Source organism: Chanos chanos, chromosome 1 (assembly GCF_902362185.1).
Source record: "Chanos chanos chromosome 1, fChaCha1.1, whole genome shotgun sequence".
Lineage (NCBI taxonomy): Eukaryota > Metazoa > Chordata > Actinopteri > Gonorynchiformes > Chanidae > Chanos > Chanos chanos.
The window spans coordinates 38,443,371-38,467,210 of record NC_044495.1 but is presented as its reverse complement, the minus strand read 5'-3'; the positions used below and the strand labels follow the sequence as shown (position 1 = coordinate 38,467,210).

Here is a 23,840-nt window from a genome sequence, read left to right as displayed (position 1 = left end):
TCATGGGATTGCATCTGAAACTCTAAAATCTTCAGCCTTTGATGCTGTCTGTGCGTCTTTTTGATAGATTGAGAACATTGAAGCGTGTCTAGGCTTCCTGGCAGCTAAAGGAGTCAATATAAAGGGCCTGACTTCAGCTGGTGAGTTCTTCATTTCATGTTATTTAGCATAGATGTCCTGGAAAATGACCACAGAACTCACTCCTCGAGACTTCAGTGGGTCTGGTACAAGTTACATGTTCATTCTATAGTTCATTTCCATTTTCAAGTAATTTTTTGTGCAATAGTTGTATCTATGCACAGTGTGAAATAAGTAAAATCTGTATTTCTAATCCTGTCATAGTTTATATAGGATCTGTCATTCTCCAGCATGAGAAATATCTGTCCACAACCAACTTTAGTAACTCACTGTACACTCACATGTAGCCAGCAGTAAACCTGACTTTATTGACTACACCTTCATCTTACCAACATACCCACCAGTTTTCTTTTTACACTGTCTAAGTGTAGCTGATTAAAACAGTGAGCAGCTCAGAAATGTGGTAATAAACTCCAAATACATGAATAAATACACGTGTCCTTTACGTCCAAGCAGAGATCCGCAGTGGGAATCTGAAGGCCATTCTGGGTCTGTTCTTCAGTCTGTCACGTTACAAGCAGCAGCAGCAGACATCGAAGCAAAGCTCCCAGCCCCTCCATACCTCCCACACCGCTCAGACCCAAGGCTCACGGAGCTCAAGCCCTGCCCTACCTCCTCACACCTCACCCTGGCACAGTCCCCATGTATCCCCCTGCCCCACTCCCACACCAGCACACAAAGCTCCAGCAGATATGCTGTCCAGGTACTATAACGCATCAAACGCATTCAGACCCAGTTTACTGCTTCCAAAGGTATTCATCCCAAACTGAGTTAGTTAGAAACTTTTTGTAGGGAACTAGAATACTTATTTTGGTCTGTTTACTTTTTTTCTGATTTCGTGGGGTTTTTTTTTTTTTTTTATTTGAATAGACTGAGTGATTGAGAATAGAAGTGGCAATAATGACATATTGTCGTACTTTCCAGAAGAACGTTCCATTTGATACATAAATCATCGCTGATTTACTCTTTGCTCCAGTAGCTTTTCTTATCTTCTGTCTTCTGTAGCTCTTGGTTCTCTGTAAACTATTTTTCTTCTTTGTCATATCCTAACAACAGTTTCATCTCTATGTAAGTGCATTACTGCTGTAACTCTCTTCTTCATCCTTCTCTCCCTTTTCTCTCCTCTTTTTTTTGCCATGCAGTCATCCGTCTAAAGGATCTTCTTCCCAGAAGAAAGCGCTCAAGCTTTCTGTCACTCAGAGAAAAACCTCTAGGTCAGATTACATTTAAATCACAGCTCTCAGACCTGGATTAAATATAGATTAAAGGGTCTGAAAGACTGGGACCTGTTCAAAAGCTCTTGAGTGTTCCCTTGTCTTTTCTCCCTGTTCCCTTTCTGACAAATAGGAGTGGACTTGGAAGGATAGAGCAATATGATAAAGGCTTTAATTAGCCAAATAACAACACTGTGGCATCTTCTGTTAATCTTAGATTCATTCCAGTCTTTTATCATAAATGAAAGGAGACAAGGAAACATTTAAGTGACATTTCAAATCTCTAATTACAAATTTGAAAAACATTATGCTGCTTTTTTATGACATTGTCATCCAGTCATCTCTAATTTATTTTAGCCAAAACAAAAAAACATTTCGTCATACGTACTGTTGGATTTGCCATCAATACCGTGCACGGCTGTTTCAGACGTTTAGTTTAAAGGCTTGGAAAAAGCAAAATACGCTGTACTTCCATCTAGTGGTGCAGTTGTGTTACAACTGGACCGATTCCCAAAACCTCAAGCTGGAGACACATGTGAGCCTTTGAATGGATGTTTTGTTCTTGTTCATATGATAAGTGTTGACACTGAAATAAGCAAGACATTGCATTGAGTAGACTTATTTGTGAGCAGTAAGAAGAAGAGTTCTTTAGTAAAGTTCTCTTGAGTAGGAAGGAATGATCGAACTAGTAATGTTTCTACATTCATGAAGGTGGGTACGTTTAATGGTTAGAGGAAGGACTAAGTGTGTGTTTCTCTCTGTCTTTTTATGGATGGGATAGCAGACTGCCAGGTCCCTCTGGAAGAACAGCGTCCGCTGACAGTGAATCCAAACCCCGTTGCCCAACCAACGCTAACGCTAACAACAGACGCAGTCAGAGCTTCAACTGCAGTGACAAGCTCAAACCATCATTAGCCTGTGTTAATGACAGAGGTGAGTTACATATTCAGTATTTAAAGCATTAGAACCTCCTCAGTGCAGTACTCCATAATGAGAGCCTAAGACGTTTATGGACGTGGGTGCATTTTGCATTACAGTCCACAGATAGGGCAGCACAAAGCTTGGAGACTCTGGGTATTCTGGGTATTTTACTGTTGAAAATGCACTCACTGGTTGTTGCACCTCCACACGTACCCAACCTTGACATTAACACAATAAACTCATTCTTATCATTTCTATTCTGGGGGAAGAAAAGAGCTCCAGGACTTTTTTTCTGAAGGATTTCATAATTTGCATTAGTCATGCGGGGGGTGTTTTTTTTTAATGTCTTCCATTTGTCTTAGATTGGTAGGGATTTTACTGGCAATTATGAGCATAAAGTCTTAATGCACTGAAATAAACAAAAAATAATTAATAAATTCATAGTTTGTTACATACTTAGTATAATCCAATTTGAGTTAGTTACTGAAGTGTGTTTGTGGTAAGATAAAAATTCTTGGGGCATGTGCACAAGTTTGTTTGTCTGTTACATTCTCCACATCTCCTCTGTTCGCATAGCTTAGACTCTACTTTAAGTCTAGCCTTGCTGTCTTCACTGACTTGGAGTCGTGTATGTGTGTGTGTGTGTTGGGGGCGAAGAAGGGTGCTAGGTAGAAAGAGAAAAAGACATTTTCTTCTTTTTCTTCATTTTAATACATGTTTTCTTTCCTTCTGGTGCAGACACAATGTTGATGTGTTAAGACATAATGCAGTAGCAGTGGCCTTTTTGTGTTAAGGCTGTTTGACAGTAATTAAAGCCTTCAGTGGAATGTGCTTCAGCAAACGTCTTTAAAGCACTACACACGGTACGAGTCAAGTTTACTAAGTAGGGTGGGAATGAGGGACAGAAAGAAGGGTGCACGTCAAGGGCTCATAGAGAGGTGCAATAGAAAGTGAGCAGAACAAGACAGAGTCTAAGTCAAAGGCACTACATAGGCCAAGTGTCAAATAGGATAGGTTAAAGGTCAAGGACACTAAACAGGATGGCAGTCAGTGGCATTAACCAGCACATGAGTGAAGGGAGAGCAGTGAAAACAGTACTACAGAGGGCCGCTGTGTAGGGAGTATGGGTTAGTGAGTGTTATCAGTGTTTTCTTCTTTTTATTCTGAAGAACAGCAACTACTTGCTGAAAGACAGTGATTACAACAGTTAGGTCTTATAGCTGTTCAGTGTTCATTATTTTATTGATTTCTGTGTAACTGTGCACATCCTTTAAATGCCTGTAGATATTTACCAAAGTAATTTTCCCTTAGTCTAAAGCCTGTGCGTGTATGCGTGTGTGCGTGCATGTGTCTGTGTGAGAATGTGTGTGAGAGAAGCTCCAGCCCCAGTCTGCTGGTTGTGGTATTTTGAAAGATGAACCATTCACTGTACACTAATTTAGCACTAATTAGTATATTAGTTATACGTGTGGTATGGAGAGAGAGGGAGAGAGAGAGGGGGGGGGGGATGGAAAGAAATAACAAGAGAGCTTTGTATGCTCTTATGAGTGAGTGAGTAAGTGAGAAACAGAGAGAGAAAGGGAAAAAATGATAATGAGAGGGAAACAGATAATGAGGGTAATGACAGAGAGAATTGGATGGCTAGCTCAGACCGTGAGGACGTAGAGGACAATGGAGGAAGTTTGGTTGGGATCATCTGAGTTCATTCAGCAGTTGTCCATGTTGAATACGAGCTGGCAGTAAGTGTCCCTGATTCACCCTGTCACGGTGCACTGGGGGTAATGATGTGAATTACAGTACTGACCTGATTTAACACACACACACACACACACACACACACACACACACACTATTAAAAACTAGTGACACGGGAAGCATGCTGCCTGCTATTGATTTTCCAGTCAGTGTGTGTGTGTGTGTGTGTGTGTGTGTGTGAGAACAACAGAGAGAGCAGAACGTAGATCGAGATGCCGTAACTTCAGATACCACATGTGTACAGAAACATCTTAAAGGTCAGATTTTAATTCTTCTTTGTTTTCCCGTTACTTGGACAGTTGTGTTTCCTCCAGTGTAGATACAGACTGTTCCATTGATTGAGCAACTTCATCAGCTGGTTTCTTAAGCTTCATCAGCTGCTCTCCTCAGCACTGCTAAGAGCACAGATTAAAGAGCTCTCACCATCCTAGAGCTTCAGACAGGCAGCTTGTGATACTTCTCTGTCTGCTGCTAGCTGCTTAATGGACGTAATGCTGTTTTTGTATTGAATTGTGTGATGGAGAGTGTACGTATTTTAGTAGGTGGAGAAAGAACTAAGGTAAAGTGCCTGACTCGCTTACATATCTACAGCAGAGATTCTCCCTCTTGTGGATACAATTTGGGGACCTCAGGTCTGTGTCTGTGATAGAAATAAGCTCTAAAATGGCGTGTTTCGTATTTTTTGTATCAATTATTTTAATTAAACCTAAAGGATGTACCTTTAGACATGTTGAAAGACGGATATTTTATGGTTGATTTTAAAAAACTGGTTTATTTTCAAAAAGTTCCTACTTGGAGCTCAGACATGAAGATTTCATAAATGCTGGATTTTCTTTTTTCTTTTTTTTCCACATTTTACCGTCGATAGATTTTTCTCAGTTTGTACTATTTATCTGATTGTCAACTGATTGATGTGATGGAAAGCTGGACTTGTGCAGTCATGTTTGAAAGCAGTATGTGTCTTTTCTAAGGAATCCAGTAACTAGCTAGCTAGCAAGCATGGATAGTCTTCCTACTGACAGAATTTAACAGACAGATGACAGATGCAAACATGAAGCCCTGAGAAACCTGGGGTTTTCATACTTCACATTTTTTAAAAAATCCTTTTTGCTGGCAGTTATGTTTTGGGTTGCTTTAGGATCTGTGTTTTCTTCATTTCCTCAGTTGTGAGTTGACTGTTAAGGTGTTGGGTGGGGGGGGCTTATGACTTATGCCTCCCATGCTACAGGAAAGTTAGCTCTTACCAAGCAAGTTAAAGTGTATGGGCACAGAGAATAACTAACCATAAAGACTTATTCAGGACACTCTGTGTGGTCTCTTCCTGTCCTGATTTTTTTCCTTCTCTTTTAACCGAGGTGTAGAAAAAACTTTGGAACAGAAATGAAACAGAACAACTTTAGCCTTTCAACAGCACTAGCTAATGATCTCCACTGGATAATGACTTACACTGGCTTGTTAACTTTTCAAAGAGGGCATGAGCAGTCTGACCCAATTTCCATGAGTGGGAATGGCTTTTCTGGCCTCTTTGGTTGGCAAATTGCCCTCTTTATTGAATGTACTGAATGTAAAACATGAAAGGTTTTCCTCTGTTTATGAAGCTGTATACTAGTTAGTTAGAGCTGTGAAACTATATAGATATGCGGCATTCTGAGGCATAGAACAGGCGACCTGTTCCACAGGATGAATTAGAAATGAAGACGATACTTAACCTCTTGAGCTGATGTATTTACTATGATTATAGCGTGTGCTAATGCTGGCTTCATTGTTGTTTGCTTTGGATGATGGATTGGAGTGAGTGAGTTGAGTGTGTGTGTGTGTGTGTATGTGTGTGAGTGTATGTGCATTACTGCTCCTTTTCTGAGCCATAACTGTAGCCATGAGGCAAAGTGTTTTCTTTAAATCTTAATGTTGTCATGGCAGAATAAAGAGATGTTTGTTAGGCGGCTGTGTGAAGTCTATGAGAGCACAGAAGGGCCAATCATGGGCTTACTCTCCTAAGAGCTGTGCTACTGTAAATATACACAAACTTTCCCAACAGTTTAGTTTTGAAATTCAAACAGGAGGCCCCCCCCCTCCTCAACCACTCTCCTTATATTGGTGCTCCTTGTATAGATGGTCCATCAGTGAGTGCATGGCTGGACCAAGGTATACTGCAATACCGTGAAACTGTGTGTAATATTTGATGGGGATGGATCTGGAGTGTATGAAACACATAGCATAGATGTTACTGTAAGTACATAATCTATTATTATCATAATCAGTTTTGGAATGTGTACGTTGTTGTTGTTATTATTATTGTTATTGTTGCTGTTTTTAATATGCCATATACTATTATTAGTATTTTATTATTGTTGTTGTTGTTGTTGCGTATAACTTTCACTACAGAATTAATGATACTGATTAAATTAAGATGAATGTAAGTGTAATTACATTTTTACTGCACAGATTTCTTTGTACGTCCATCTTCTGTTTGTGGCAAGTAGTATCATACTTGGCTGTATTTAAATAACCATGTGTGCAGTGGAATTCTCAGGAAAGCAATAGTCCTCACTCATAACCTTTTTATATCTCAGACTGTTCCTCTCGTCATTTTTTTCCATTTGTGTTCTTTTGTTCTCTCATGTACTATATCTACCTAATACAGCTAATGTAAGGTGGAGCACACAAAGATATTTGACCTTGCCAAAAATGATCACGTTTTTTTCTCATCCCTAGAGAAAATGAGCCTGTCGCCCGTCATGGCTGAGAGCGGGCACTCCACAGCCTCCGCACCTCCTCCCAACATCACCAGCACAAACGTCAGCAGCACTAGCACCAACAGCTGTAAGCGCTGGAGGAGCAAGTCACTGAGTGCCAAACACACCGCCACCTCCTCCTCCACCCTGCCTGTGAGGCAGCCCAGCCCCTCCACACTGGAACAACCTCCTAAAGTCATTGCCCAAAAGTCCATGTTGGAGAAGCTCAAGCTTTTCAACAGTAAAACAGGCTCCAGGACCTCCAGCGAAGTGTCTCTGGCAGAGGAGGTCGATTTTTCGGATACGCAGCCAGAGAGCACCAAGATGTGCCCCGTTCATGCTGAAACAGAACCGGGGAACCATCCCCAGCCCATCACGTCTACCACAGCTTCCAGCCCTAAAATGGCGCTGAAAGGCATCGCTCAGAGAACCATCAGCCGGGCCCTGGCGCCTAAAAAGAGCTCCGCCAAAACAGTGGAGAGCGATAAAGACAAAGCCATGCCAAAGGAGAAGGACAGACAGTCCAGAAGAGCTCCGATCTCGGACCAGGACCAGCTCAGAGATGAGACCAGGCCTGAGAGCCTGCATGCCGCGGAAGTCAAGAGAACCATCACTACCTCCAAAGGCAGCAAAAGCAGCAAAGCTTCTTCATCGCACAGCAACCTTCCTAAGCTGGGACCAACTAAGGGCTCAGGGACAGGCAGGGGCGCAAGTGCGCCCTCCTCTGGTAACTATGGGGAGCAGTCACGTGGGAAGAGGACGGGTGCGAGTTTGTCGGTGCACAAGGGGCAGGTGGACGGCAAGAAGTCCAGCTCCTCATCTAGCCTGGTGTCTTCAGAGATTAAAAACCCTCAGCACAACAGCAATACGACACAGTCTACAGCCAGCAATACAGCCAGCGTACAGTTACCTCAACCCCAGCAGCAGTACAGTCACCCCAACACCGCCACTGTTGCACCATTCATATATAGGTGAGACCACAACCCACACCAGACCAGTGAGAGTCGATATGTTTGTGAATTCCCCCAAAGCTTACACTCAACACAACACAAACCACCGCTTCACACAACAATCTATCTTATGACATACTCTGAGAGTGCTGTTTGCCTCGTCTCCTGTGTGTTTGCGAACGGGCTCATCGCTGTCCTGTGTGCAGGTCTCAGATGGACATGGGTACCATTGGCGTTTTGGAAGAAGCAGAAGGCAAAGGGGAAGTCCTCCACTGCAAGTCCATCCATACCTCTTTGGAGAACTTGACACGTACGGTTGTTTTTACATTACCTTACTGCAGTAAATCAGAAACCACAGATAATGGGATACAACTCTTTGACTGCTTTCTGTTGTGTCCACATATTAAGCTATGTATGAATCAAAGGTCAAACCAGTAAGTGCACAGCCATGTCATGAATAATTCCATGGGAAACACACTTAGACAGTTTAGTGACATTTACTGGATGGTACAGTGGGGGGAAAAAGAAGGCCTGACTCCTGACCTCAGCCTGACCCCTGACCTCAGCCTTTACAGCATACAGTATGTGCAAGTAAATGAAGTGCAGAATGAAGACTATGGTGATCCATTACTGTCTTAATTTTACTAATTTACCATAAATCAATGGTAAATTGACCAAAATTGATCAGACAGAGTGAAGAAGTCCCTTTGGGCTAATTTGAGCCAATGTATGATTATTGTCATAGAGTAATAACATTAATTTTACTACTGATCTCATGTACTCCTATGCCTCTTACAAATATAACTGTCACATATTTGAATGTTGATAGAAACAGCAACACTGGCAGTGTTGTAAAGGTGGTCTTTGTATATTTCTGTCATATGTGGTGTAAACTGAAGATATAAGTACAGACTCGTTGTAAAGGTGGTCTTTGTATATTTCTGTCATATGTAGTGTAAACTTAAGATATAAGTACAGACTCAATCACTTTTTTTGTTCTGTCCTGTGATAGAACCAGGGCCTGAGATTTACATCAGTATTCATGGCCAGTGAGTATTGGATGACTAAGGTCTCTGGAGTTCAGAAGATTTCTTAATTGCTAAATGGCATTGTGCAAAGCTCTGTGACCTCACCAAACACTGAATGTCGGAACTGAGGCCAAAAAAAAAAAAAAAAGATTAGATTTATTGCCATTGAGAATTTTCCCACACAAACTAAACACTCTTAGTTGAAGAGGGATTGGAGAGAGAGAGAGGGAGAGAGAGAGAGAGAGCCTGAAGGAAAAGAGCAAGAGGGAACAATAAAAGAGAGACGTGTCCGGACTGTTGTTCAATTGAGTATCTAGTGCTTTTTTTGTTGATGTGATTCTGTGAGTGTCAGAGAGCTCTGAAGAGAGAGGTTGTTTCTGTTCTGACGATGGAGTCCCCTGCCTGGTCGTGCCTCTTTTCACCAACACACACACACACACATATATACACAAGCACACACATACACAAACGCACACACATAAACAAACACATACACACACACACACACACACACACACACACACACACACACAGAAGAGGGTCAGGCTAGGCCCCAAAGTGAAAGGAAGCAAAAAAAGGAGCTCATCTGCATGTTAAAGGCAGTTGATGTCATGGAGTTGCCAAGACCGACAAGTTAGTATGTGTGTGTGTGTGTGTGTGTGTGTGTGTATGTGTGTCTGCGTGCATGTTTTAGTCAAGTTGGATGGGCCTTTTCAGTCTGCCAAAGCCCTGTGAAGAGAAGGGGAGAGAGAGAGAGAGGGAGAGAGAGAGAGAGAGAGAGGAGGGGGGAGAAGAAAAAGCCTCTCCACAGGGGAAGTCCACCACCACGCTGAGGTAGGTGTGTCAGGACGTCTTCTTTCTCTTTCCATGGAGGACAAAAGCAGGACGGTCCTGACAGGAATAGTTTTCAGCCCCCCCCCCCTTCCTTCTCTCTTTGAACAAAAAATTACTTCACTCTCTCTCTCTCTCCTGGAGAAACATTACTGCCCCTCTGTCAAAGAGACCATCCAGCTGTGGCAACAGAGACTTGGAAAGGCACTGCACTGCTGTTAGAGTGCCAGTAAAGGAACAGAAATGTTGCCCAACAGAAAGAGATGGATCAGTGAGAACCCTGAGGGAAAACATGTAGATCATCCACACACCAGAGGTGCCTCTAAACAGGCAGGAACTGGCGCTACCAGAGCCTGTTTCTCTTTGGGTTGCATCTCTCTGGACCGGGCCATCATTCAGAGTCCCACCATGAACTTTGCAGACCCTACTCAGACTCCTGATGGACTTCAGGGAACAGCCATCACTGCAGGGAGAACAGGGGCTACTGGAGCCTGTTCAGATGGAGTTCTCCAACCATCATCTATGGAGGAGGTCCAGAGAAGAGCTCCTGCAGGACAAGGGGGCAGCGTAAGATGGAAATCGACCGAAGAGAGGGTGAAGAGAGAAATTCATAAGCACAGTTGCGTGTATCAGGTGCAGATGACTCAACAGACCTGCGTGTGGGATGGCATCGCCCAAATTAACGAGGAGATCCTCCTCACCATGCTGGACATTTACGAGAAGCATGAAAGTAAGGGTGTGTGTGTGTGTGTGTGTGTGTGTGTGTGTGTGTTGGGGGCATATGTGAGAATATGTGTGGTCCCTTCCTTCAAAGCTGAACACCTCAGGGTTTGAGAACTCATTTCTTTTTTATAGGAAAACAGATGTGACTTTATAGGAGACACTGTCAGTTTCAGTGAGACACTTGCAGTGCGTTGGTACCAGTTTTCTTTACCAGAGACTGTCTGTCAGCTCTCAGAATGATTTAGACACAAGTGTCATACTTGACATTAAAGGGGACAGCCAGGCCCAGCCAACAGAAAAAGTTCGATAGAACAAAACCTTATAGAAGTTGTACAGTGGAAGCTGAGCACTGGTTTGCAACTTTCGATGAAGCTGTTTGTGCTTTCCTCAACCCTACTGGAATGTACATGGTGCTGGCATTCTGTGAAACCTTTTTCCACTTCCAGGCAAGGGAGACTTTTCTCTACTTTCTCATCTGAGCATAGCCTCTGTGTTTGTGCGTGTGCGTGTGTGTGTGTGTGTGTGCGTGTGTGCGTGTGTGTGTGTGTGTGTGCACGCATGCATGTGTTTGTGTCTGTGTTTGTGTGTTTGTGTGTCTGTGTCTTTGTCTGTGTGTGTGTGTGAGAGGGGATTTGGCTGGCTTAAAAGCTGTTTGCAGATCATAAGGGGGCCAATGGGGGATCAGGAAGCACTACAACCACACACACACACACATACTCACACACACACACACACACATGCACACATACATACATACATACACACCCACACACACACACACCTACAGTGTATTTATTTGGAAAAGAGTCATGGCGGGGGTTGGGGGGTTGGGGGGGTTGACGTTTGCGCTCCCTCAGGAAAACAAAAAGTTCTTTTAACATGATGCTGGAGATTAAGCTTAATGTTTGCTTATTAGAAAAACAGAACAAGGCATAGGCTGCCAGCGCCGAGCCTTGAATCGGATGATCTTTTCTGGCTTTGAACTTGACTCAGCACTTTAAATGGTCTCTTGATTCTTTGTTTCATGGCTTGTTGTGAGTGTACGTAGCTTAGCTTAGCTAAGGTGTTTCATTTCCACAGGCCGTAAGGTGCATTTTCGGGAACATTTTTTTCTCTTTTAGCTATTTCTGTGTGTATGGACATGTCTTAGGAACGTAGCAGCTGCAGCAGATGTTGCCGTGTTGAGTGTTGTGGACTTCTTCTCTTCTCTCCTTCTAGGTGAGGATCCAGAAACAAGGAGACTGCGCACGGTAAAGAATATCGCTGACTTACGGCAGAACCTGGAGGAGACTATGTCCAGTCTCCGTGGTACCCAGATCAGCCACAGGTAGGCCTCATGTCTGTCTGCGTCTGTGTCTGTGTGTATCTAGCCAGTTTCTTCTGTTTCATTTATAAAACCTCTAAATCCATTTGATTGGGGTTCTCTGTAGCATGCTAACCAAGACTCATCACTTGGTAGAGGAAATCCTTTGTATTATATGGGTTGGGCTATGATTAGCTGAACTAGATATGTTGTTCCAGATATTGTTGATTTTATGTTCAGTTCTCATTGTTGTGGTCAGAAGTAGATATTAAATTAAATCAGAACAGTACTTAAAATCCAGTCCTGAATTCCAGTCCTGGAATTGTTCTGCCTCACGACGTCACAACTGAAAACAGACAGAAAGAAATAAGAACTAACATTCCTGTGTTGCCTCTGACAACACACAGTTTTTGAAGTGGGTCACTTCTCTTTACCAGTTCACGCGTTTCGCTTTGTGTTGTTTCGGTCGGACTGAGGGAAAACGCTATGTAAATTATGACAGGACCACGGGGTCACAGTGGAGCTCCGAGAATGTATGCCATTGTTCCTCTCTGTTTGATCCATTTAATCACGGGAGCTTCGCAAACATGAGAAAATGAGAACTGACTTTCAGGAGGTCTCTTTGATTGACGGTAAGAGCTGATTTAGGGGAGGAAAAGGGGGGTTATGTTTTTTTTGTTTCTATAATGATGAGTTTGATGTGTGTGCCAATCTTCCAAGCCATGAAATCAGGCAACACAGACCGATTGGACCCCTTGCTGATTGTTAACCCTGAATTTGAATACTCTTGTAGTTTCCCAAGTCAATTAATAAAAGAGAAATGAAACCCCCATCCCAGCAGGGTGCAGTGCTATGCCAGAAAACATCTCTAGATGATGATCCTCATTCCCTGACATGATTGTTCTATGATTCAGAGAAAGGCAGGATGTCATTACCATCCTGGTAAAGTCTTTACTTTACAGTCTGGTCTTTTCTGTCTTTAGTTTTAAAACGTTTCAAACTTTCACTTACGAAATAAGCAAATGTACTATATCCACTATAAATGTGTTGTATACATTTAGTAAGAGTAGGAGATTCTTCAAAACAAAGGAAGAGTATTTTTGAAGACCTTTTGAGCCGTTCCCATTTTGTCTTTGATTGACAGGTTTAGCCCTGAGCAGTAATAGGTGCGTGTCTGACAGCTTGAGTGTGATGTCACAGCAGGGAGTGTTTTTTTTTCTTTGTTTGTTTGTTTGCGTGGAAATTTAGTGCCATCTGATGTCCAACTTTGTGTGTCTTTCGCTCTTGCCAGCACCCTAGAGACGACCTTTGATAGCAGTGTGACCACTGAGGTCACGGTCAGGGGTGTGCATAACCTGGTGACCTCCCGATCTGCCACCACTTTGCCAAGGCGCCTCTGCCCGGCCAGCCCCCGTCTGCAGGCGGGCGACGCCCCCTCCGTAGTGAGCGGGTACGGGCAGCAGCATGGTAGCTCCAGCTACCATCTCATCTGCCAAGAGGACGGGCGCTCCGCCCACAGACAGGCCGGTGCCTGCGACAGTGCCCTCTGCACCCTGGATCTGTCTGACAAGGTGGAGGAGCTAGAGAGCATCTCCATGGAAACCATGGGTTACATGAGCGACGGAGACGTGCTGGGCAAGAACGTGAGAGCGGAGAGTGTTAACAGCGGGTGAGCGTGTATCTGTATTTGTGAATGTGCTCATATAGACGATAAGAAAAGCCATGCTTAGATGGATGGTAAACAATATGCTTACTTCAGTTATTATTTGATGTGAATAGAATAAATGTCACATAGAACAAGCATAACTTACTTACGTGTGTCACCAAATCATCGCATTTCACTCTGACTGTATGTAGCCACTAATTTGTAATAACAAGTCAAGTCAAATCAAGTGGAGCTTTATGGTCATCTCGGCCATATACAGTACAGCACACAGCAGAGATGAAAGAAAAAAAGAAGTCCAATGTGGTGGTGCTCAGGGGGATATGGGGGCTGGGTGTGCCTGGCGAGGGGGGGGGGGGGGTCAAAGCAGGGTGTGGAGAATAGAGTCCAGGGGTTAACACTTAGACTAGTTATGATGTAAATAAACAAGTTATGGTGACAGCAGTTTTGGACAATACAGGTTGAGTAAATACAAAATTGACGTTAAGCGAGCTTAAAAAAGGCATGACAGAAAATGAGCAAAGCCAGACTATCTTGAGTCTGAAGTGCAGTGCATAGTGTGTGCCTATAGATGGCACTGTTTATTTTGCCCTCTGTCGCCGTCTCCGTGAGAATTTCTCGAGGTCTTTTTCCACCACTGACATTTTTTTTAAGGCTGAATTCTGAAACATACATAGAATAGACCGTTAACCTACTTAAGACAATGTGCAAACCATCTCGTCACAAAAGTACTTCCTCTCCCTCTGGGACAACAGAGAAATGAATGGAGATATCATCGTAAGACAGTTTTTGAATGTGAATGAGGCAGAAAAACACATTTGTAAAACAGCTCTAGCTACAGATTAATATCAGTATGTAAATGGATCTCTATTACATTGAAAGCTCTTTTCAAAGCCACAGTCTGAAGTCCTTGCAGTGACTAAATCCACCCCAGTGAGAATTTCTGCTGTGAACTGTGAGTGGGCAACCACAGACTCTCAGTGTGTAATCATATAACGCCACTGCACTTCTATTTGTCCAGTTTGTTTTTTCCCCCTGCGTCGTTCGCCGGGAGTCGAGCCAAGCCCTGCTTGCATCTCCGTCTTTTGGTCGCTGTCTCATGAAGAGCTGTGGTCTCTGGCAATGGGGGGAATAACCAGAAAATGTGCATGTGAACTTTTGGCCGTGTCTTGGCTCTATTGTGATCAGAAATCGGCTTTGTCTGGGCTCTGAGTGCAACCTTGAACTACCAGCGGCATTTCAGTGACTTTGGTTGTAAGCTGTTGTTTATGGTCTTATGGACTCTCTCACCCACACTCAGTGGGAGAGTTTGTGGAAGAGGTTTAAATAGTTTAATATTTTGTTGTCTGACTGTTAACTTTGAAATATATGTTTACGGGTAAACAAGCTTCGTCAAGCTTGTGTTCATATATATATATATATATATATATATATATACACATACACATGGTGACATGATTTATGCATAGTCCAAAGCAAGCAGACAGGCAGGCACGCAGACATGCAGACAGTGAAACAGACATCCAGAAGAGAAATAGATGCTTTCACATCTATCATCTGTATACTGCATGATTCTCTGCTGCCCATACTCTGTAAGGAACATTTAGTTGTCTTTTAGGGTATGGAGTGTAGCGGCTAGTTTAAAAGCCTGAGTCAGGGGGGTCATGGGAAATATTCGTGGCAGAGTCATTGGATGAGATGTGGACGGGGCAGTTGGGGGGGGGGGGTGCGGGGGGTAACAGTGTGTAGTATTTTAGTTTAGCCTGTAGCCTTTTCTCTTGGAAAAATGCACGACCTTATGATCCTGAGAACGGTGCAATATTTATTTATAGGTTTTATTGGTGCAAGATAGTGAGTTACATGAAAACCAACCCAAAGTCGATCTGTCTTTATCTTTTTCTCTCTTTGTCTTTCAGTCAGTCTCTCTCTCTACCTCCCTCTCTCTGTGTCTCCGAACTTAGTTCTTCCTTCACCAAAAAATGGATATTGTAGCTGGTACAGATTGGGATATATTTATAGATCCTCATTACTATGATTCGTCTGGCTGGAACTGGATGGGATAGCCTGTTTACTTTCCCCATTTTCTCTCAGTCATGTTAAAACAAATATCTTGAAGAATGTGTTTCAAACATTGTTACCTGATTGCAAAATCATTTAGAACCATGGTTGACTGACACCTGACTTGTTTATCCACTGTTTGGGAGAGCTTCCAAAAAAGGAGCTCCTGTTTTTTCATTCAGTTTGAACCTCCTGTGTCTTAGTCAACATCTGTGTGCCAAAGACCTCATTGAATGTGGTAACATTTATAAATGTTAATGAATTTAAAAAAACTATTTGATACGTCTTTGAAGTCTGTATTTGATTACAATTACTTGAGCCTCAAAGGAGAACATATTCACCCTTTTAAATTACTGCTTCTTTATGGAAAATCCTTTCAGTGCTGATGAATGGCGCTTTGATTATTAACAAAATACTATGAAAATGCCAGTCACTTCATTCATAGATTAGATAATCGTATTATTAAAATTAAAATATCACTGACATAACCTTTAAAAAAAAAAATCAGCCATTACACAAAAGACCAACTGGCTGATTTACTAATTTTTTTATTTACGTCATGCTTTGGTGGAATTACACAGGATCTTGCTCTTTCAGCTTTGGCTGTCCTTTTGAACTGAAATAACTAACTGACAGAGATTGGTCAAGTCAGGGCAAATATGTAACCAGCTTAAAGCTTGTGAGTTTACTGAAAGTCTAAGCTTTGTTGCTTAGTAACTACAGTTAATGAGAGGTCCCCAAAAGACAGTGAGGTTATGTCAGCATAACAGTCCAACATATAACCCTCTAGGGACTTAACACTACATCTGTATCTTTTAGTGAAAATGGCCTTAAACCTGATGCTAGGCTGCTGACAAAGATTGGTTGTTCAAAACAAAGCTATTCTCAAGGAGTTTGTATGTATGAGGCTTTGTATGGTGTGCTTGTTGGGCGGAACGCTTGATGTGACAGGATTGGGAAACCCAAGACTGGGAAATCTACTTCATTTCTTAATTAGTGAATGCAAAACCCATGACTCAGATGTTATGACTATGTTCCTCAGAAACAACAGCGCTTAATCGGTTTGTTCATCTGCTCCCCAGCTTCTACTTTTGTCTAAAGCTTGTTTTCTTTCTTTCTTTCTTCTACCTGTGTGTCAGGTTAGTCAGTGTCTGATCTGAGAGGGTTGGTCTGACTCAGCTGTCTTATCGACATCAATTAGAGAGGGTTTATCACAGGAAATGGAGTGATTAGCCAATATCTGTGTGTGTGCTTCCCTGTGGGTTTTTTTTATATAGCTATAATAAGTTTTATGTGGCCCAAAATCAGTTGTATTCTGAATATCTGTGCAGTTCCAAATAAAGAAAATACTGCAGTAAAACAACTTGAGGTGTTACTCTCTCTCTTTCTCTTTCTCTTTCTCTCTCTCGGCGCTCTTGTTTCGGCAGTAATGATGCGTATGTTGAGTTGCTGTCAGCTGTGCTTAAGTCAACCTTATTCAGTCCTGTCTAATGACTAAAGGAATGCCTTGGGAGTAAATTGCTAGTCTTTGAAAACCTTTTCGCTCTTCTTACCTAACATCCACCTTAACTATCTCACCCATCTTTATCTACATCCCTTCCCCCATCCCCTCTCTCTCTCTCTCTCTCTCTCTCTCTCTCTCTCTCTCTCTCTCTGTGTGTGTATGTCTATCTGTCTAAAAATGTGTAGAATCTGATACTGATGCCATAAACACTGAGATGTTCAAGCTGACAAACTTACCTAGAGGACACACACACAGAGACACACACACACCCACACCCACACACATACACTCTCGCACATGACGACATCAAGAAACCAGACTTTCTTGCTGTTGGTGGTCATGGATGTTGACTTTCGCTTCAAGGCACTTCTCTTTTGACACAGCAGTAGGTTTAGTCTGTGGACCTGCATTTGCGCTGTGTGATCAGAGAGGTAGGTCATGTTAACAGTAACTCATTAATCTCTCATTACTCATTTGTTGTTGTTGTTTTCTTCCCCCCAATTTCATTAAAAGCTTCTCAGTCAAGCTGTTAACTACTTTACTTGTTTGGTCATACAACCAGGTTCATTCATTCACTCCAAACCTTCTGTGTATGTGTTTTCTTTCCTCTTGTGAACTGTCACCTGTTCCATTATGATGTGATAGCTGTATGAATTAAATCATGTAAGTGATAGTTTCAGATTGTAACTCACAAACGTGTGTGTTTATCCTTGAAAATGATTGTCCATAACTATCTTTGCTTTTGTTATGTTTCGTACTTGCCTTTGTGAGGTAGTAGCTCATGTCCACTGAAGTCTGAACTCAAAGTAAAATTCTCTCAGCGTTCTGTTGATTGAATAAGGAAAACACCAGAGTTAATCAGTAGTCACTGAATCATTTACTTTGTATTGGAAACCTTCAATTCACCTTTCTCCATTAATTTACTCTTTCTTCCCATGTTGTATATGGCGTCATTTTCAATATAGCATCACGGTTTATATGTTTTTGCAGTTATTTGTTAGTGACAGGACTTGGGGATGATAAACTTGCTCTTGTCATATTAATCATTTTGAATTATTTTCTTTTTAAGTTTCCCATCCTGGGTTGTCATTGTTAATGAACAGAATAGCATACTTACATTGAAAGAGTTCTGTATAGCAGTTTGTCATAGATTGAGTGTGTGTTTTAAATGGGAGTTTCTTAAGCTGTCTTAAACTGTAACAAGCATTGATAAGTGACAGCACCTTGCAATGAACTTGTAACCAAGCATTGTTAACGTGTCAATGTTTAGAGTGAGTTGGTGTTTACTGAGAACAAATGTTTACTTTGCATCGGACTGTCTCAATGAACGCCTTTTGCATACAATGTGGAGGCATGAGGCAAAAAAAAAAGAAAAGAAAGGAGAAAGGTGGGAGGGGGGGTGTCAATAGCCTTTCTCAAATATGGACAAGTTTTATTTAAAATGAAAAAATAATAAGTAAAAACAAACTCTAACAATGAAAATACTCAAACCTCTGTAGGGGGTGACATTTGGTTCTTCATTCGTCTGTATCAGAAGAACACTGACAAACATACGGCAGGTGAACAGTTTTCGACAAGGCAGTGCTTCCAAACAATACGAGTCAAAGTCTCGTTGTTCTTACCAATGAGTTTTCAGCATTTCACAACACAGATTTTACCATGTTTTTACTGATAACGCAACAGAAGCAGCTGTTAAAATAGCGTAATAGGATTACAATGGGTTTATGACCGTAATTTGCTCGTCTGTAGTGTTTCACAATACATCGGAGCATAAATGTCTCGTTGGACTGCTGCGTATGACCATAATGTGTGTCTTTGTGTATTTCTTTGTGTATCTGTAGCTACATGACAGACGGAGGACTTAGTATGTACACAAGACGGCTGAACTGTTTGCCGGACAGCGCGGCCGCGGTCAGAGACACCATCTCACGCAATGCCACAAGGATTCAGGCCGACTCCGACAGGTTGGTCACAAACATTCACCTCAAATCCTGCATCGTTCATCCCTTACCTTGGTGGTGAAAAGGTGGTTTCACAACATATGTTGTTATCAGTGTGCGCTTCACTGAGGAAACCATTTACTTAGGCTAATGTGCGAGATACAATACGCACGAAAAGTCACACAGTTCACTTTTGTTATTTTAACCTTGTGTTTTTCCTGTCGAAGAGCTTCGTCTGTCCTGGCATTTCTGTCCATTGCAGAATTTACCCCTGGGCTTTTCCAGGCCCCTGTTCTCTCTTTAAAAGCTGCTTGTTGTAACTATGCTTTTTGTTTATATGCAAACCACTTTGTGTTTTAAGTTCACGCACACACACACACACACACACACACGCACACACAAAAGCAATACAGTTCTCTTATTCATAATTAAATAAGGTCTGACTTCCTTGTGAGTCACTTCTCGGCAGGGAGTAGAATGCTGAGACATGGTACATTAAACAGAAAAGTCCATTGTGTAAAAATACACAGTTTAGTAGAATTGCCAGCTGCTGCTGCTGTATTAAGGAACTGGAAGGAAAGTCCGGAGAATGAGCTTATAAAGGATGCAACGTTAGCTTTTGCGGTTGACGTCGCCCGTGATACGCAACGGCACGCTTTTGTAAATCTGTACTGTTGCGATACGACGGGGAAAGCCCTTGAAAGAGAAATAATCCATTCATGAGGGAGACATCATCAATAAGTAAACATCGTAAGGCTGTTCCGCACATTAAACACGTTTGCGAAAAAACAAAACAAAAAAAAAACACAGGCCTTTCATTAGATGCATTCTGCCAGCCCACCCACCTTGTACCTTCATCTCAAGAGAAGGTTTTAATTCAACTCAAATTCAAAGCCATTTCCCCCTTATAACATCTGAGCCTGTGGACGTTTTAAACAGCAGTCATTATGACTATGACTCCTGATTTTTATGTTGGTTATTACACACCATGTACCCCCCTACCCCCACCCCCACCCCACCCCACACACACACGCATACACACATTCACGCATAAGTGAATATTCATGCATTCAGATGTTTTCACACGATTATTATTTAAAATGTTAAATTCATGCCAGCGATGGAGAGATGTATGCATCAAGCAGCTAGGCCTTCAGGTGTTATGTGGAGGGAACCAAATGGACTGCCAAATAAGGGCATTTTTTGGGCCGGCCAGGTGTGTTCAGGGAACTGCTCATTTGCCCAGTAGCTGTCAAGACTCGGGCTTCTCTCTGACTGCTCTGACTGAAATAAGGATGATGTAGTCTTGCTGATATGTTGCTTGAGGGAGGTGGAGGTGGTGGTGGTGTGTGTGTGTGTGTGTGTGTGTGTGTGTGTGTGTGTGTGTGTGTGTGTGTGTGGGGGGGGAGGGGGGGGGGCGTCTAGGAATGGCAAGAATCCAATGGGAACTCCAGAACTGTCTTACTGGAAGAGCTTGATGTCATATATAATTTAAAGAATTCTTTCTCTACAGCGCTGCCCTGTAGCAGGTACCATAATAAATTATTACGTCCCTCCATTCTGCCCCCCCTCCCCCGCCCCCCATCTCTTTCTGCATTTGTTGTCAAACATGCACAAAACCAAAGACTGATTTCATGGGAATATCAAAGAACCAGTGGAAGCAGTGGTTCTACATCTATAAATATAAGGTGCTAGTTGAGCTCAGCCCTGTTATTTTTGGATGGGAGGAAGATGTTTTGGAGATGTGGAGATATGAATCGTTCATGTTTCATATGGAAATGGACTTCAGACTCTTATGCCTATGAGTAATGATCGTCTTTGAAATTAGATGAGACATCTGGACTGAAGCTTCAGGTGAGCTTTTTTATTTATTTATTTATTTGAATTTGACTGAATTTTGTGTCTTTTTTCTGTAGACTTGTTTGCTCCAGCATCTTGTGATGGTTGTTCAGAGTTTTCTGGCATGCTAAGCTAGCCTGTAGAAGTTTTTTTTTTCCATGGGGTTGTCTGTTCTCTCTCTGTCAGATGGAGAGACATGTCTTAGTTGTTTTCACCTCTGTTGTATCCGACCAGTCTGGACACATCCCTTTTCTGTTCCGTCCTGCTTTTCCTTTCCTTTCCTCTCTCTCTCTCTCTCTCTCTCTCTCTCTCTCTCTCTCTCTCTCTCTCTTTATTTCTTTCTGTCTCTCTTTCCTTCTGCTGAGGAAGTCTTTTTCTGCCCCCCTAGGTCCAAAGCTCTTGGAAGTGGCAGACAACCAGCAATCTTGTCTTTTAGAACATTTTTAGGGGAAAAAAAAAAGTCCTTTCATTCAGCTGACCTACATCTCAGGGCATCGGTTCTAGATGCAATCATAGAACTATTCTACTCTCATACTTCTTCGTGCCTGCTGTTCTATTGTTTAACCCTATCATATTCCCAGTACATGACGAGGACAGATTATGGGTGGAATTTAAAACAAGAAAAAAAGGACCTTTCTCCATTGGGAAAGAGCAGCGCTAGACTGTTGTTTTGTGTTCTTTTTAAACTTTGGTAGTGAGAGAGAGCAGTGCTAGACTGTTGTTTTGTGTTCTTTTTAAACTTTGGTAGTGAGAGAGAGCAGTGCTAGACTGTTGTTTTGTGTTCTTTTTAAACTTTGGTAGTGAGAGAGAAGGAAATTAGTAAAACACATGTCTAGGTAGTCTTGTATGAAGTGCTATGAAAGGACTTTTGTACTGGTTTGAAGGGAGATGTTTATTTTGATGGACTCTGGGGTTTAGTCTGGCAAACAATTGAGTACTTGTTCAGTTGTTCATAATTGCATTCGTATGTTCAAATGTATAATGGCTTTATAGGATAATGGTTTAATTTTTCTGATAAATGCACTGAGGAAGTCATGGCTTCTTTTAGCTGAGACTTGAGGACAGAATTTGATATCATGTTCTGTGACCACTTCCAGTCCCTACTCTTAAGACAGGATACATGTCAAACCTGTGTTCTCTGGTTTGTCTTTTGTTGTTTGAGGTTAAAAAGAAATAGGAACTCTCTCCTTGTAAAACTTGTCTCACCCCCCCCCCCCCCCCCCCCACACACACACACACACACACACACACAACCTAGTCATCAAACACAGAGAGCTGATGTAGCAGACAAAGATGAAGCCACGTCCCAGACGAAACTGGATTCTAACTGGAGATGTTCGTTTTAAACTGTAATTTTGTACTAAACTAGCTATTAATTCTCATTCAGAAAGCCCATTTATCTGGAATCCCATGTCCTGTGGACTACAGTATAACATCATTTTTTGTTATGGTTCTGATGTCCTCCACATTGCGTGTGATTTTGTGATCCAGCCGGGGGCTGTTCAAACGTGCCGTTGAAACCCGATCGGGTCGTCTGGCCTGAGCCCCGGCGTTGGAGGGGCGCGGTCAGGCTCTGAAAAGGGAGCTCAGGTCAAAACTCACGCCCACACAGAGGAACCGTCTCACTGCACACACGAGCATCTGTTCTCGCCGACTTCTGTGGAGAGAGTCAACCGCCGGGCCGGATGTGTGGGTGTCTCTCGTGATTGGATGGCAAGAAGTGTCAGTCTTCAGTAATTCTCCTTAGGAATGCGTGTTAGAGAGAGAGGAAAGACCATAGCAGACGATGCTTTGGTGGAGTGTCCGGTGACAAGTGGACAATGCTCATTCACAGCATTTGGTGAGAGACACTTTAGACACAGACAGAGAGAGAGAGAGAGAGAGAGAGAGAGAGAGAGAGCTGCAAGGCTTTGATTTATGAGCTGTACAGTAACCTGAGTAGATTCTCTGAAAAGACTTTGCTTTTAGGGGGGTAGGAGGTTGGTGGCATGTAACTGTCCCCATCTTCAATTTAATAGTTTCATTCTTCAGCATTTGAACTGATATATCTGTGTCCATTTTTTAAATCCCATTGTTTGTTTGCTGGCTTTGGAATGCAGATGGTGCTACTATTTGTGTGTGTGTGTGCATGTGTGTATCTGTGTGTGTGTTTGCGTGCTAGCGTGCGTGTGTGTATGTGCGTGCATGCGTGTGTGCCTGTGTGTGTGTGTGTGTGTGTGTGTGTGTGTGTGTGTACATGTGTGTACATGTGAATTATGTGTGAATGTTTCTTCTCGAATGCGGATTCCCAGGTGATTTTGAGTGAGTTCTGTCCTCCCACTGTAGGCGCTGAAAACATGTATAGTACAGTGTTAAGCCTCCAAACACTTGTCTACCCACTCACCCACCCACTCAAATGCTAAAACCCAGCAGCTTCAAATAAACGAGTGTCAGAGAGACGGACAATCTGGCACCATTCCAAACCAGCATTAGTATTCAGAATCGCTTTGGCACAGTTCATGTCAGTACTACAGACTGAGATGAAGTGGTGTGGTGAGGGCTTTTCTTTTTTTTTTTTTTTTTTTGGAGAACCAGAGTGGAGATACAGGTAAGTGTCTCTCACTGCTGAAGTACCTCCCCAGGCTCCCCCACACTCACACACACACACATGCAGAGAGAGAGAGAGAGAGAGAGAGAGAGAGAGAGAGAGATGTTTCTACAGGGAGATGTGCTGCATGCAGGGAGGGGCCAGGCTGAGTTTGGGGATGGTGGTGTTCTGTGTGTGGCTGATTGGAATCAGTGGTAGCTCTGCTTCTGTATCTGGAACAAGGACAGTGTGGATCTGCTGCCTGAACCTGTTGAATCCTACTCTGATACAACAGACAACAACGCTTGTTTCTGCATACATACTTTGAAAAGGAGAGAGAGGGAAAGAAAGAAAGAGAAGAAACACAAAAAACGTGGACACAAACAGGACTGAATTGGGTTCTCTGGCATAAATACAGGCTACGCGCTTCTGTGAAGTAAGTTTGTTTGTGTGTATGTGTGTGTCTGTGTGTGAGTGAATGAGTAATTGTTTTGTTTCTTAGTCAGACATGTCTTTCACTTAATCTTTGCTACTGTTGATTTTTCGTTGCTGAAAGCAGTACTTTTTTGATATAGTACGGCATTGGCTGTAACAAACAGTGTGTGAGCTTTTTTCTTTCTCTCTCTTTTACCTGAGTGCTAAAAAACTAAGCCTCTTTAGTCTCTTGAACTG

General features: G+C 42.5%; 1 protein-coding gene across 1 annotated transcript in view; it reads left to right on the top strand.

The window, feature by feature from the left end:
* Nucleotides 1–23,840, top strand: part of nav2b (neuron navigator 2b) — a 63,595-nt gene that overhangs the window by 6,689 nt on the left and 33,066 nt on the right. Inside the window, exons 4-12 of the mRNA XM_030788376.1 lie at nucleotides 68–140; nucleotides 595–841; nucleotides 1,281–1,352; nucleotides 2,137–2,285; nucleotides 6,744–7,734; nucleotides 7,920–8,023; nucleotides 11,514–11,622; nucleotides 12,890–13,267; nucleotides 18,665–18,787. Coding sequence (XP_030644236.1) covers nucleotides 68–140; nucleotides 595–841; nucleotides 1,281–1,352; nucleotides 2,137–2,285; nucleotides 6,744–7,734; nucleotides 7,920–8,023; nucleotides 11,514–11,622; nucleotides 12,890–13,267; nucleotides 18,665–18,787 — 2,246 coding nt within the window. The remainder of the gene's footprint in view (nucleotides 1–67; nucleotides 141–594; nucleotides 842–1,280; nucleotides 1,353–2,136; nucleotides 2,286–6,743; nucleotides 7,735–7,919; nucleotides 8,024–11,513; nucleotides 11,623–12,889; nucleotides 13,268–18,664; nucleotides 18,788–23,840) is intronic.